Below are 14,235 nucleotides of genomic sequence, written 5' to 3'. Positions count from 1 at the left end.
CCTCTGCAAATCTCAAGTCAGCATCGTCCATCCTGATCCTGAGCTAGACCTCGGTGTAGAAATCACACAAAACTGATCTGAGAACAGGGCAAAGTGGCAACCTGGAGCAGCAGATGTAATGGATTGGGTCGGCACATAATTGCTCCCAGCAGTCCTAAACCACGTAATCAAGGGTTGCAGAATGCTGATTACCTGCAGCAAGAGCTTGGACAGAATAAAAAATGTGCCCTCTGTTGCTGAATACAAACGGAAGTTCTCTTAAAAAGAAAACTTTGTGGCTTCAGAATCCAGGTTTCCGGTTTGGTTTTTGCACTAATAGGGGAAAAAAAAAAAAGCCCAGTGGCTGATGACAATTTAGTGACTACTAGTAGAATTTTTCATACTTTCAATTCTCTGAAAAGAACAGTCTATAGTATCACAATCCCAGACAGTGGTAGTTACCCTGAAACTGAAAAACCACCTTGCTATTAAAAGAAATAAAAAACTGAATCAATGTGAAGTTTGGGAATGTTCAGGTAATGCTTTATCGTAGTCTCGAGTGTCCGCACTACGTAACAGTAAGTGTTCTTCCATTTTGTGATTTTTCAATGGTGAGAGAGAGAGAGAGAGAGAGAGAGAGAGAGAGAGAGAGAGAGAGAGAGAGAGAGAGAGAGAGAGAGAGAGAGAGAGAGAGAAGAGCACACAAACCTTGTATCACAAAAATTCCATAAGTGTTACTATAAATCCTGACATCCCTGTCATTCATTACTAATATTGCAATTGCAGGCAAGGTGCTGTGATATAAGAAAAAGAACACCTTATGGGATGATGCATTAGTAAATTAGGCTTTGCAACTGGCTGCCTCACACACACACACCGAGATGATTTTTTCTTTATTTTAATAATGGCACACTGTCGTTTTTTACTTCTACGGTAACCTCCAAATTACAAGGTACCATCAGAGTACCAGGGAGCAGAGATTATAGTAGATAAGCATTCTCTCATGCTCTATTCATTTGAGGAGAATGGGGTGTTCTGTTATTTTACACAATTACTCAGCCATTTTAATGAATGTTCCAATGATTCTAGAGGGCTCTGTGACACAACACATGTCTACTCTCAGTAATTAAACTACATGACAGGTTCTTCTAATTGCTGTAGGTACAAAGTGTGTGTACCTAATAAACCGGCAATTCAATATACATCGTTCAAATAGATGTTGCCCTCTTTTGGATTAGCCCTGTTACTACAATACATAAAATAAAAATAAAAAATCAAATCAAACAAACCACTAAAGATATATTATTGGTTTTAATCAAAGACTAAAAAATAGAAATATTACAACCAACACATATAATAAAAGGTTGTTATAATACTGAATAAGGGAAAAAAAAAATATTTACAGAAATACATTTACAGGGTTTAATAACAACATGGTTTAAATACAGAAAACAGATATTAAGAACACCACTTCTTTTAAAACATTGATCAACAACCTGGAAACGGTTTAATAAAATGTAACCTTGTAACAATTTTTACCAACATCTTCGTACATTTTATTACATCAAGGTTTTGCTGGTTTTCGTTCTCTAAACATGCGCTATGAAAAAGCGAACATGCGCAAGCTTTACAAAACAGTCTTTCTTTTATCGCATAAGAACGTTATAATAATAAAGTACACATATTTACAGATTACAAACGATGATCTCGAGCTCACTTCAGAAACCGCTCGAGTTTCTCCATGCTCACTGTAGGCATCAGGGCGACTTCAAAGAAAACCCTGTCAGAACAACAACAAATAAAGAGCGGGATGTTAAACAATGTGGGGGAGGAGGATCCATGTCAACATGCCAACTGTCATCTGTGCCATCAAATATGAATGAACTGCAGCGCTAGTCAAAGCACTCACAAATTTTCTAACATCTGCGGGAGGCGTGAGAATGTTAATTATGAATGACGATAAAGATTGATTTTTTTTTTTTTTGTAATTGTTGGAGCTAATCTAATTATCCCACAGTACCATTAAATCCTTCATTCTGATTGGTCGGACGAATTGGATTCATTTTCTAATAGCAGCAGCTCTGATAATTATGTATCAGTGATATGATAAAGTCTACCAGGAGAAATTTATTTAACATTTATAAAAGGAGACTCCAGTGTCAGCAAGACTGTAGCTGTTATTGAGGAGCAGATGAATACACTTGTTTAGCAGATTTTTTTTACAACCTTAAAAGGAAAAAAACATGCTGTGTCATTCATTAAAAAATTTACAAACGTTTTATTAATGACATTTGAATTTGAATGAATTTCTGTGGTAAAAAAGGACGAACACCTTGAAGTAACTGCACCAGATGCATCGTCATACTACATAATTTGCTTTGGTTGGATTTTTTTGCCCTAAAATGTTGAAAGTGACATAACTAGTAATGTGAATCAATGAATTAATAGTTGGTCACCCCATTAATAGTGATCATGAAGAACTGCTAGTTCGATTTTGGAGCTGAACTGCAACATATTTTAAATGTGTCTAGTCAAATCTACCAAAATGACAAAACACTATCTAGCATATTATACTCAATTTCCTCTGACATACAGTATGGGGCTAGTTCTACTATTTAGAGCACAATCATAAATTATAGGTAAGCCTACTTGTGAGCGTATTTGCTGCGGATGGTGGCGAGTTTGCTGTCTGAAGGACCGTTCAGCATGTGCTGGAGATTTCGAGCCACGGGCACCAGATCCTCAACACTGTAGCCTGAGTGGAACTGCAGAGACGGCGTCTGAGAGAGAGCGAGAGCGAGAGAGAGAGAGAGAGCATAAACATCAACAAAGCTTCCAGGACCTGCAGTGGTAAAGGGATCTAAAAAGGTCCATTAGCTATTATAATAGATTCTGGTATGTGATTGGGGAGATTTGTGCTCATTCAGATACAAGGACATTAGTAAAGGTAGGTACTGATATAGGGTAAATAGGCCTGAAATGCAGTCGCTTTCCAATTCATGCCAAAAGATGTCCCAAATAATCCCCCCACTTGTACTATGAGACTAATATCGAATCCAGCATGAGGTCAACTGAGGGTTGAGGTCAGGGCTCCAAATGGGCAAACCATATTTTCATAGAGCTCACTTTGTATACGGGGACATTTTCATGCTGGAACAGGTTTCGGTCTCATAGAACAAGTGTAGAAAAATTGTAATGCTATCACAGCTAAAGACAACTGTGTACCTTGAATTTGTCATAACTGTGTGGGGAAAGAACACATTTGGCTAGAAATGTCAAGTGTCCCAGTATTGTATTTGTTACAACATAAGTGGTTAAAGGAACCAAATATTTTTAATGGCTGTTCCACCACATTTAGCATAGCTATAAACTAATAAAAATGCACAATATTGAAAACATTTTTTATAATTTCTAAGCATTGACAAACCAAAGTGATCAGAGCAACATATTGTTCCTGATTTTCTACTTAGATAAACAAATAAATACAAATAGCTACTCAACTAAACTTCTTGAAGTTACACAAACTCACAGCGCAAAAATAAAATATATGCATGCAACACCACAGCGCAGTTCAACCCAACATCTGAGAATCAGAGATCAAATGTGCATCCTTACTACTAAAACAGGCGTTTTAGCACTGATCGAGCGTACCAGGTTTCAAATTCCACCCCAAAGCTATGCAAACAAACTTCACTTCACGATTCACTTGTTGAATAAAGAGCCTAAGCTAAACCGTTATAGACACACTGCTTCGCTGAGCCAAGAGAAAGAACACTTCCTTCTTCATTACACTCGTGTGAAGGACCATAAATACCTCAAAACACACTGAGATTTTCTGTCAGGTGTATTATTTAGTGTCGGGCAGTGTGCGTGAGTATGTGCGTGTTATTTAGCATCAGCGTCACTTTATATCACCCTAAAAAAAAAAACACTGTTGTCTGTACATAAATAAGCTCAAAGACCTCGAGCACCAGGCATGAACACACAAGTTGGTGCACATTTCATAAACAAACATTAATAAATCACTATCTATGCCACCGATTCCTGCATTCCACAATCCCACAAATTATATTTATATATGCAATATTTTTCTGCCTCCTTGCTGTATGACAAAAGCCTTTCATTGCACATCGTACTGTGTTGGTTGTGTAAGTAGCAAATGTTTTTTTTTTTTTTTTTATCTGAAGTGTTCCAAAGCAAGCAGCCGTTATTTACATGGTACATGTATGTGGCAAAACGTGACTATGTGTAGTTTACATGAAGCACAGTGTGTAAGAGAGGCACAGGACAAGCACAATCAAAAGTATACATTGTAGAAGATAAAAGTCCCCATTGTATTTAAAAAAAAGAACTGCAGCAGGTCCTCGCAAGTGTACATTTGAAACGTGGAAGATACTTTGCAAATGCAGAAATGTGCATGGAGATGTTTGAAGTAAATTATCTTTTTCTTCCACTCCACTTTCGGATCATTTTGCTGCACATCACAGCTTGATACTGCGAATATTTCAACCCATTTCTTCAAATACCACACCATTATTGTAGTAGCAGAAGACCTTGTGAATTTAGTGAGACTTCTTTTCAACCAGAGCCTCCAAAATGCTACATTACTGTATGCAGGTCAAAACTGTCACAAAAAATGCACACCAAAGAACCAACAGAAAAGATCTGTCCATGAAATGCCAACACTCCTCCACCCCCCTGCTGCCACATATAAATATACTGTAAAGTTTATACATTACAGTACTGTAAATTGCTTTCTTTTGTTAAATTGTGTACTGTAATTGCTTTAATTATTAACCAATTACAGTATACTTCCCATAATGAGCACCGTTTTCTAAGGTGGGCTCCTGGGTAGACTAGGACACGTCTCGCCTCAGGATATTTTAAAGTTATGATGGGGTCGTTGTATCTCCACCGTAACTTGGGGAACACACGCTATTTTAAAAGTCGAATCCAAACAACATCATGTTCTATAATTTTGCATTCATTATCATTACTACAGTTAACCCTTTTAGCGCTGTAATTATTATGGACGATTTAACTGCACGTCATTCCCACTTCAACCTTCCTGGTCAAATTGAATCAGTTTCCAGCAGATGCGTGTTAGATCACACAGATGAGCCAGTAATAAACCTGATGAACAGTGACTTACTCAATCTGGTTAGATGAGTGAGGCATAGAAAGCGGATCAGGTGAATTCGGATACTAAGATGTGTGTGTGTGTGTGTGTGTGTCCGGTAATGCGAGGTGCTCAGATACACTTACCCACCCCCCCAGGTCCTTGGTTACCAGGGCGATGAGTAGACAAGCAGAGGCCAACAGAGACGCACGAACAGGGACAAACTGCATCTCCAGGAGACTGAGCTCACACACGAAGCGGGCCAGCGTCAGGGTGTCCATGCCGGCATTCACACACTGTACACACAAATACACACGAGTGAATATATAGATATCTTATATCTAGAAACTGTATCCAGTTAAATGAATAGAGGGCTATAAACTATTCCACAACAATTATTAAACTGAAAGTATTTTACAGCATAAAGCCAAGCATTAAAAAGAAATAAATAAAATAAAATAAAAAAACACCCAAACCAGGTGTCAAAATGTGTCTAGACAGATCCATTCTATAATTCTGTAAGATATTTTTGCTTTAGAAACCATCACCTCAAAGTGAAGTGGAGCATGATGGTGGCAACAAACTATGTGTAGAGAGTTAAAGGTGATAAAAACTTTTAGCATAAAACCAACCATAAGCACAAATCAAGGTCTCATTCAGAACCTGGATCCAAATCATGAATTTTTTGTACACAGGTGATCTCCTCATAAAAGGGCAAATTAAGAAATGCAAGCCAAAAATGCTTTTCGAATATATTAGAATATATTAGTTAAATCCTCACACTCACACCAACTCCAGGACTTTCCATCTGCTTCATCACTTGAATTATATTAGTCGCTATAATCACATAGAGGCTGGGAAAAGCTCCGACCTGCTTTATTTTGGCTTCATTTGTATTGCCATTTTGACAGGATTGTGTAAAATATATCCACTTTCATGCCCACTGCATTTAGCAGAAACTGTTAAAAAGATAGGAAGGTGAAATCACAAAGGTTTTTGACTACACAAAGGTTTTTGTTTAAGGCATTTTATTTAATAGTATTACTTTTAAGCACCAATCAAAATGTGCAACTCAAAGCACCAAAAACAAGCGAACCACTTTAAACTGATGCATTTTTTCTCTATGGGGCTAGAAACTATTCACTAAACTTTGAGGCATTAAAGCTGAAAATGTCATCATTCATTCATGTTACTCATCCTCACCTGTGTGAGTCACACTTTTCATAAAATTTTGGTGAAGGCCAGGGTTATATGCAGTCTTTGTTCACGCCTCCCTACTGAGTAGTTGTACAAGAAGCTTCTCTCAAAAACCGTCCCACACACACACACGAACATGCTGTTCACACACTCCCTCATGCAGCTGTACCAAACCAAAAGAGCTCCATCTCTGAATAGCGAGTTTACATTTAATAAGCAATTTTCCTATTGAAACTGACAAAAGAAGCCTCACTATCAAAGCTGCGAAACTGCTGGGTTCTGCTTAAATCACTTATTGAAGTTATTATACAATCGCATGTCAGTTTTTAGCAGGGAAGCGGCTTCAAAGTGTCAAATCACATCTCGTTAACAGAATAAGCAGCGTATGGGTTTTAATATGCGCCTAATATACTGCACAGTCGGGTTCTGTCACTGCAACTCAGCTTTGATCGGTGTGCAGGAGTTTGACAGCTGGATAGAGTTGTATTGCGCAGAAAGGACGACGCGGTCCCTCCCCTAATGTCTATAAACGGCAATATCATTATTTAACAGTGTCTTCCGTGTCATATCTGCAAACTAAGCATTTACAGTATGAATGATTGACTAGACAAGACACAGAGGAAACCTGTCAGTCCTTGAAAGCTTCAAAACATCTAATTAAATTTTTAGAAAAACTTTAACTCCAATTCATTAAATTAATTTTCTCAGTTCTTCAAGCATATCCACACTATGGCTATATTTGGTTCAATGTTGCTCTGACTCAAGTCCTGAATGGAGGCAAATTGTATTACCATTTTTAATTCCTTTACTTATTTAACAATTAAACTGATTTTGGTGAACTGAACTGCCTGCAAGTTAGTACAACAGTGTTTAAACAAGTCCAGAGCAATGTTAGAGCTTTACTTTAGGAATAAATATTTGTAGTATGTGCTTTTGAAACATCCCATTCCATGTTTTGCTCCTTTCTGCTGTTATAATAATCTTAACTCTTCTGGTGTTCCACTGGATTCTGACGTTTGCTTGTGGAGATTTGTGCTTATTCGGCCTCAAGGGTCTTAGTAAAGTCAGGTACAGTGAGGTGAGGAGGCCTGGGGTGCAGTCAGCGTTCACATTCATCCCAAAGATGTTTAATAGGTTTGTGGTCAGAGCTCTATAGCAAGATTTATCTTAACCCATGTAAACTATATCTTTATGCAGCTTGGGTGCACAGGGGCATTGTTATGCTGGAGCAGGTTTGAGTCTCTTAGTTGTAATGAAGGGAAAAGTTTAATGCTACTGCATCAGGGAAAAAAAAAAAGAAAAAAAAAAAGAACTATACAATTGTGTGACTCCAATTTATATGGGAAAAACCACATAGGGCTGGAAAAGTCAAATGATTTTCTCTATATAGTGTTTTTTCCAGCTAAATCGCTATTTCACAGCTAAAATCCATAGCCATCAGTCATTTAGTTGACATTTAAAGATATTAAAGAGAGTAATGCTCTTCTATACACAATGAAAACAAAACGACACAGAAATACTTTGTGCTGTAAAACACCTACAGCCAATATCATACATTTGGTTGGTTTCAGAATGTCATCATTTTTCATAATTTACAAATAATCCCAATTTCAGTTCCATGCAGTCGTGTGATGTATGTAAATGACTGCTATACATGTTGGCCTGCATGCCTTATATCCATCTGGTGAATTTAAAAGCAATATCCACAAGTGGGTGAATGGGGGAATGTCATGAGGGAAATGAAAGCTGGAAGTTTCCACATCAATATAGAAAAAAGGTTTAGTGATTTCATGTCAGCTACTCTTCGAGGACACATTTGTCACTAAGCAGGAACATAAGCTGCTAAAAGAAAATACAAGACCACTGACATGAACTGTGTCTCAAATCAAAAAGTATGTGCTCGGATTTAAATGTAATTGTTAGTCTAGAACATTCAGAATACCTCTGTATAATAAAGCTTTCAAAAATTAACCATAATTGGATATTATTAATATAAAAAAGCTGAATAGTAATGAAGTATGAGACATGGTGCTTGTTTGGGTTTTTTTTTTTTAGCCTGTTCAGGAAGTTGCAGCACATCACACTGTACCAACTCAATCTACCTCAATGCATACTTCTGAAGATTTCTGAAGTCTCTACATAGTCATATTTTTGCAAAGCCTTCACGTCATAGCATTTCTTGAAAATGTGTTGTATGCCCATAAGCAATGTTCATATCTTAATATGAATATACGATATTCAATAGTTCGTTTTGACTCAACAAGTAGCATTCCAAGTGATCCGATATACAACAGCACTACCGCTCGTGCAATATCACAGTGACATGCAAATGAAATTCTTACAATTGGATAATTGTCAAGATTTTCTCTCAAAGGTCACATGATCAGATATGTAACTTGTTCCAATTCACAAAATCAGTCATTAAACCTGCTGCTGCAGAAGAAAAGTAAAAATCGACCTGCTCTTAAAAAGGTCACCACTTTTGCTACTACAAAGCAAATCTAGTGTATCTAGCGCAGTATCTCGCTCACCTTGGCATATCTTCGTAGGAATCGATAAGCGACAGGAATATTGAGTTCGAATTTCAGTGCCTGTAGGATTCTTCCTTCCATTGCGATGAGCTGAGTGCGCTTGTATGCATCGTCACATATATACAGGAAGTCATCGACGCAAGGGGGAAGCCGCTCCTGAAACGAAAAGCTCAAAGAGTGACTATAGAGCATTTATAATTAAGTATAGAAAAAGAAAAAGTACATTAAAATTAGTTCAGTTTAAAAAAAAAAAAAAAAAAAAAAAAAAAGCATCTTACACAAAACATAATCTACTACTAATAAACATGATTTAATGAATTTAAAGATGCATCACTGATATCACTGTAGTCTGGCTTCATAATTATGTGCAGCAATTTTTAAAACGGTGTACTATTCTGACAATGGCAAATTACTATCAGATTGTTCATGACTGTTTCTAGAGGTAAAGAATTCACCTATTAATATTTCAATATTCAGGCACTGTTGTTTGGTCAATCTGTCCTGGTACACTTACACTCCAAAAGCTCAATCATTATCAAACACGTGCACCATAACCCTGTGAACATGCACCAGTACATTCCTCTATACAAACGGTATAATGCATAGACATAATGCCAATCTGAATCACTGCACTAAATAATAAACAGGGTGCGGATTGTGAGTAGAAGCTGCAGAAGGAGTTAATAAGTGCATCTCTCACCTCAAACTTGCAAGCGAGCAGCATGGCTGTGGAGCCTATAAGCTGGAGTGACTCCCTGCTGGCCTGAGCTACAGCCAGATAATGATCGGTAATCTTCACGGCCAGGTACAATGTCTCATGATTCAATTCGAAATTCTCCTGCAGACAGGGAGAGCAAGCGAGGGGAGAGGAGCGAGGAGAGAGGAGGGAGAAAAAAAAAGGTTAGATGGGATTATCTGATCTGGTGAGACTAAAGTGTATTCCAGACAGATATAAAACATTACAGATCTACAACAGAACAATTTTATAAAAACACACATTATAGCACTCACCTGGACCTCAACCAGCCAGTCCACTAAAATCGCTCTCATGCTCGGGGTTAGGCTCAGCTGACTATCCATGTAGTCACGCAACACGAATTCCTCCTGGAGGGTAAAACAATCAGTTCGATTTGTGGTATGAAAAACACCGACCTGTTATTCTTCATAAAGTCCAAAGCGTTCCCTTTCACTCCCATTAGTCCTAATAGTCAAAGAACTCATCGTTAAACAAAAGAAAAATCGTTGGCTGAGGTTTGTGTAGAGATAAAAACAGTCTTGTGAAATGCTCTTCATAAGTCAAAAAGACAGAAATAAAAAAAGTTTAAGCAATCGCCAGCAGCAATGGTGTGTAGAAAAATCACAAAATTTGAATTGAAAATATTTTTCAACTAGTTATTTATTTCATTGTTTATCATATACATATATTTTCCACATTTCTATAGCACTGGGTTAAGTTTCTTCCTCATGGTTCAGTTTGAAAATAAAATAATAAAAATCCAGCTAACAATCCAATAATACACATCTTTTTTGTTAAATCAGTAACGGGCTGATTCAGATTCTTACTACAATCAAACTGCCTGGTGAGGTCGGCTGCCGTCGTGACTGTTCCAGCTACGCTTTGTCTTTTTTTGTTTATTTTATATATTTATACATATATTTTGTATAGTTTATACTTTTTATTTATCTACCTTTTATTCCGTTTTATTTTTATCCTTAATTCTATTCCGCTTATGCGTAAATGTTGGCCAGTCCTAAAAAGCATTTCACTGCATGTCGTACTCTGTATGTGATAAATAAAATTTTATTTGATTTAACATGAAACGCCCGACCATGACCCTCTTTGTCAAATGCTTACTGGGTTCAAATCTGTCTAAAGCAGGGGTCTCCAATCTTTTCCAGAAAGGGCCAGTGTGGGTGCAGGTTTTTATTCCATCCAAGCAAGTCCACACCAAATTCTACCTGTTCAAACCTAATGATCTTCATTTTCAATGACTATCAGGTGTGACCATTAATTGGTTGGAATGAAAACCTGCACCCACACTGGCCCTTTCTGGAAAAGATTGGAGACCCCTGGTCTAAAGAACCAGACTGATTTAGAGCAAACAGATCAATACAACCTGATCAGACACTTCACATGTAAAAGCACCCTTACTGCTAAAATGTAATAATAAAAAAAAAACAACAACAGCAACAACAAAATGTGCAGTCTTACTTCTCTTTTCTTCAGATAATCAAAAATGTCTTTGGCGTATTCTGGAGTCTGTGTGTGGTCATTCGAAGCATCTAAGTCAATGTCAAACTCTGGGGGTATCTGCAAAAATGTGTGAATTTTAAATGAGTTTAATTATTTTTTACCATTTAAAGACATTTAGATACAAAATTTTAAAAAGATCATGTCCCACCCCCTCACCCCACGCCAAGTTGTGATTTATATCCATAATCTCTATGAACCGAGCACATGCCTCATTCAAATGATCAGAGTAACAAGATGAATAATTTATGAATGATAATTGAATATTGGCTAAAACAGATATCTAGCAGACAATCAAATGTAGGCTTGGTGATAGAAAAAAATCCTGCCTGTGTCTAGCAACGACAAATACATTCGAGAAAACATATTGTAGTACAAGATGGAAGAAAGTAATCAATTGCTGGGTGGTGCAGTCTGATGAACAAATGTCTAATAGTAAACTGAAGGACCGTAGAATTGTTTTATCACTAGAATTGTTGCTTAGAAGAAGGAGGACCACTAGAAGTGCATTTATTTGCCTTGACTTACTACGGTAACACGTTTAAATAATCTCTCAGTAGACATACCTGTGGAGGCAGAATGTGTGCAGGAAGGGGAGCTTTGGGAAGGGGCTCCTCCAGTTTCTCTACTGGGGATTTGTCCTTCTCCTGCTCCTCATGCGAACTCTGAGAAGTGGCCAAAGCCAACCTGAGAACACAAATGATCAGGCTGGAGAAAAGGATGGACAAACTGCTTCAAAGATGATGGGGTTTTTTTTTTATGTATAAATAAATAAGTAATATTTCTAACTGGTATGAAGACATTACTTTTTTAGGTTGGCTTCATTCTTGTTGGCCACAGAGGTCTTCTTTTGCACCTTCTTGGTCGGATCTTTCTTTTTGATTGGATTGCTAAACTCCACCTTATGAGCCTGAAAGACAAGGGGAATGTAACGTGGGGTATTAGTTAGCAGTTTAACAGAGACGTTTTTATCAAAGTTAGGACTATTCAGACCTGTAGACCTTTACACATGAATAGTTGCCGGGCTTAACATAATCATACAAAACAGAAATCTAGAAAAAAAAGTGTTTTAGACATCAATTAGCATATGAAAACAGATCTCCAGGAAACTGAGGTTCAGTAAGGAACGGTCCACATTAGCAGAGTGATCAAGTACAATAAAGTGCACTTCTTTCAAATGTTAAATAAGGAACACCCACACCACAGTCACACCTTCGGCCTTCTACCTTTGCTTTAAATAAAAATAGCTCGACCACGGGTGAAGGGCAGCTTTGAGCAAAGCAGACTTTGTACAAATGTGACTCGTAGCTAAAGACAAGCTTGTACTGCTTTTCTTGGCCGTCTCATCTCTCACATTACCTCCTATGTGAAAGGTTTTGTGCAATATTATAATAACCAGTAGCCTATTTGAAATATCTAAGCAGGTTTAAACATCTGTCTAAAGTCTGCCCGACTCACACAGCACCAGTTTTTCCCAGGAGAGAAGGAAAACACAAGATTGTACTGGCACGCATTAAGCACTTACTCTCCTGACATCACCATGATCAGCATCGAACTGAAGCGTCACAAAACACTGAGACACAGCCTGGGTCGAGCAGATGAAGAACACAATGAGACATGTACACAACGCACGTGTAAAAGGTCTCGCCACCAGAGACCCGACTTACATTAGTGATGTCTATAAACGCAGTTCTCTTCCTTGGAGCCCCTTGAGGAGGAGAGGACGAGCGCTTGACATGAGGGCCATCGTCCTGAAACGCACAGGTCACGGTTGGGTTAATGTGCACCAACATTGTTGTACAGTCGTCACTTTAGTTTAATCTCTACAGTATTTAGTGTCCTATGCTGGCAAATGTGCACCTACTGACTCAGTAGGTATAAATATTTTCTTAAACTATTGACAGTATTTTGAAATACTGTTTTATACTTTATTGGTTGTTGTGTGACAATGAAGAAGAACCCTTTTTGGAAAGTGATGCATGCGGGTACATACTGGTAAACTGAAGCACAAACTGATTTATTATTAGCAAAAGAGCATTTAAAGGTGACCTTATGATGTATTATAGTGCATTAATTGACAGACGTTATGGTTAAGTGCAAGTCCAATACATATAATATCAATGTAGTCGATTAATACTGAAGCTGGCAAAAATCTGCAAGTTTGAGGAGCAGGGCCTGCGTTTTCATTGCACTCACCACATTCTCTGAACTTTTAACATGGAGCTTTGGGATTTTGCTGACCACCGGCTTCTTTCCTCTTGAAAAAGGCATCTTCTTGGATACTACCAATGATTGAAACTGAAAGAGCAAACAGATGCTGTATTACAGGTAGAAGGAGCTGGAAAGGGATCAGACTTCCTGCTGAATGCGCGTGCACGCAGCCGGTAAAATTCTTCTGACTTTGCATGGTGGAAGCTAAGGCTGAACACACACACAGGCATATCTGAGAAAGTCTGATCTCTTCGCTAGTAAACAGCACGAGGCAAAAAAATCCAATGCACAAGGATCTACTGATTCCTCCAGAACTCTTTCTATATATGCAAGTGAAGTGATCATCTTCAGCGAAATATCACACAAGTACTTACCTTCGTCCAGCGAACTCAAAATCTCCCACTGATCTCAAACATACAGCCACACAAAGGTCTGCTTTTTGGTGTTTTACTTTCTTTCCTGTTTTGTTTTCCCAATGAGGTTTTTGAAACACTGCACTTTTACCAGCGTGCGTCTAAAATCGGTACACGCGCTCTGATTGGTCGAAGCCCTCTCTAAACCGACCAATCAGCGTGTTTCTAAGATGCGGTTGTTATGGGCGGGGTTTGTGAACATTTCAAAAAATCGTAGTAGCCAATAGAAATCCACGTGTGGTTGTTTTTTTTTTTTTTTTTTTTTTTTTCTATTAATGCGGAAGTAGCTTCTGTTCTGCTTCATATGAATGGAATTTCCGTTCAAGACAATAAAGAAGGGCATAAATACTACCGGCTTCTTCAGAAGAAATATGATTTTCTCTATTTGTTAATAAAAAGGTTTTAAAAAAGTTACCCAAATAAACTTTATTAATCATTTGATATTTTTGAATCTCAATACATTGTCTGCACGTATATGGGATATTCCTAACACTAAACATTATGGCCAAAAGTATGTGGACACCTGTGCTGGTA

The 14,235-nt window shown here is 37.8% G+C and overlaps 1 protein-coding gene across 2 annotated transcripts; it reads right to left on the bottom strand.

Moving 5' to 3' along the window:
• Positions 1–1,271: 1,271 nt before the first annotated feature.
• Positions 1,272–13,838, bottom strand: ccnb3 (cyclin B3). Of its 2 annotated transcripts, XM_083541531.1 has the most exons (13): positions 13,663–13,838; positions 13,274–13,375; positions 12,745–12,828; positions 12,603–12,662; positions 11,884–11,987; positions 11,644–11,764; positions 11,039–11,137; positions 9,838–9,930; positions 9,527–9,664; positions 8,827–8,982; positions 5,245–5,394; positions 2,629–2,759; positions 1,272–1,759 (listed from the first exon to the last, which is right to left on the bottom strand). In XM_083541531.1, the coding sequence occupies exons 2-13, from the start codon at positions 13,346–13,348 to the stop codon at positions 1,693–1,695; spliced, it is 1,278 nt and encodes a 425-aa protein (XP_083397657.1). In that variant the 5' UTR covers positions 13,349–13,375; positions 13,663–13,838; the 3' UTR covers positions 1,272–1,692. The 2 variants fall into 2 exon arrangements, with proteins under 2 accessions (XP_083397657.1, XP_083397658.1); XM_083541532.1 differs by lacking the exon at positions 12,603–12,662.
• Between the last annotated feature and the right edge of the window lie 397 nt (positions 13,839–14,235).

This window comes from Silurus aristotelis (assembly GCF_946808225.1).
Source record: "Silurus aristotelis genome assembly, chromosome: 5".
NCBI lineage: Eukaryota > Metazoa > Chordata > Actinopteri > Siluriformes > Siluridae > Silurus > Silurus aristotelis.
Note: the sequence above shows the minus strand (reverse complement) of the source record. Positions and strands in the feature narration are given on the sequence as shown.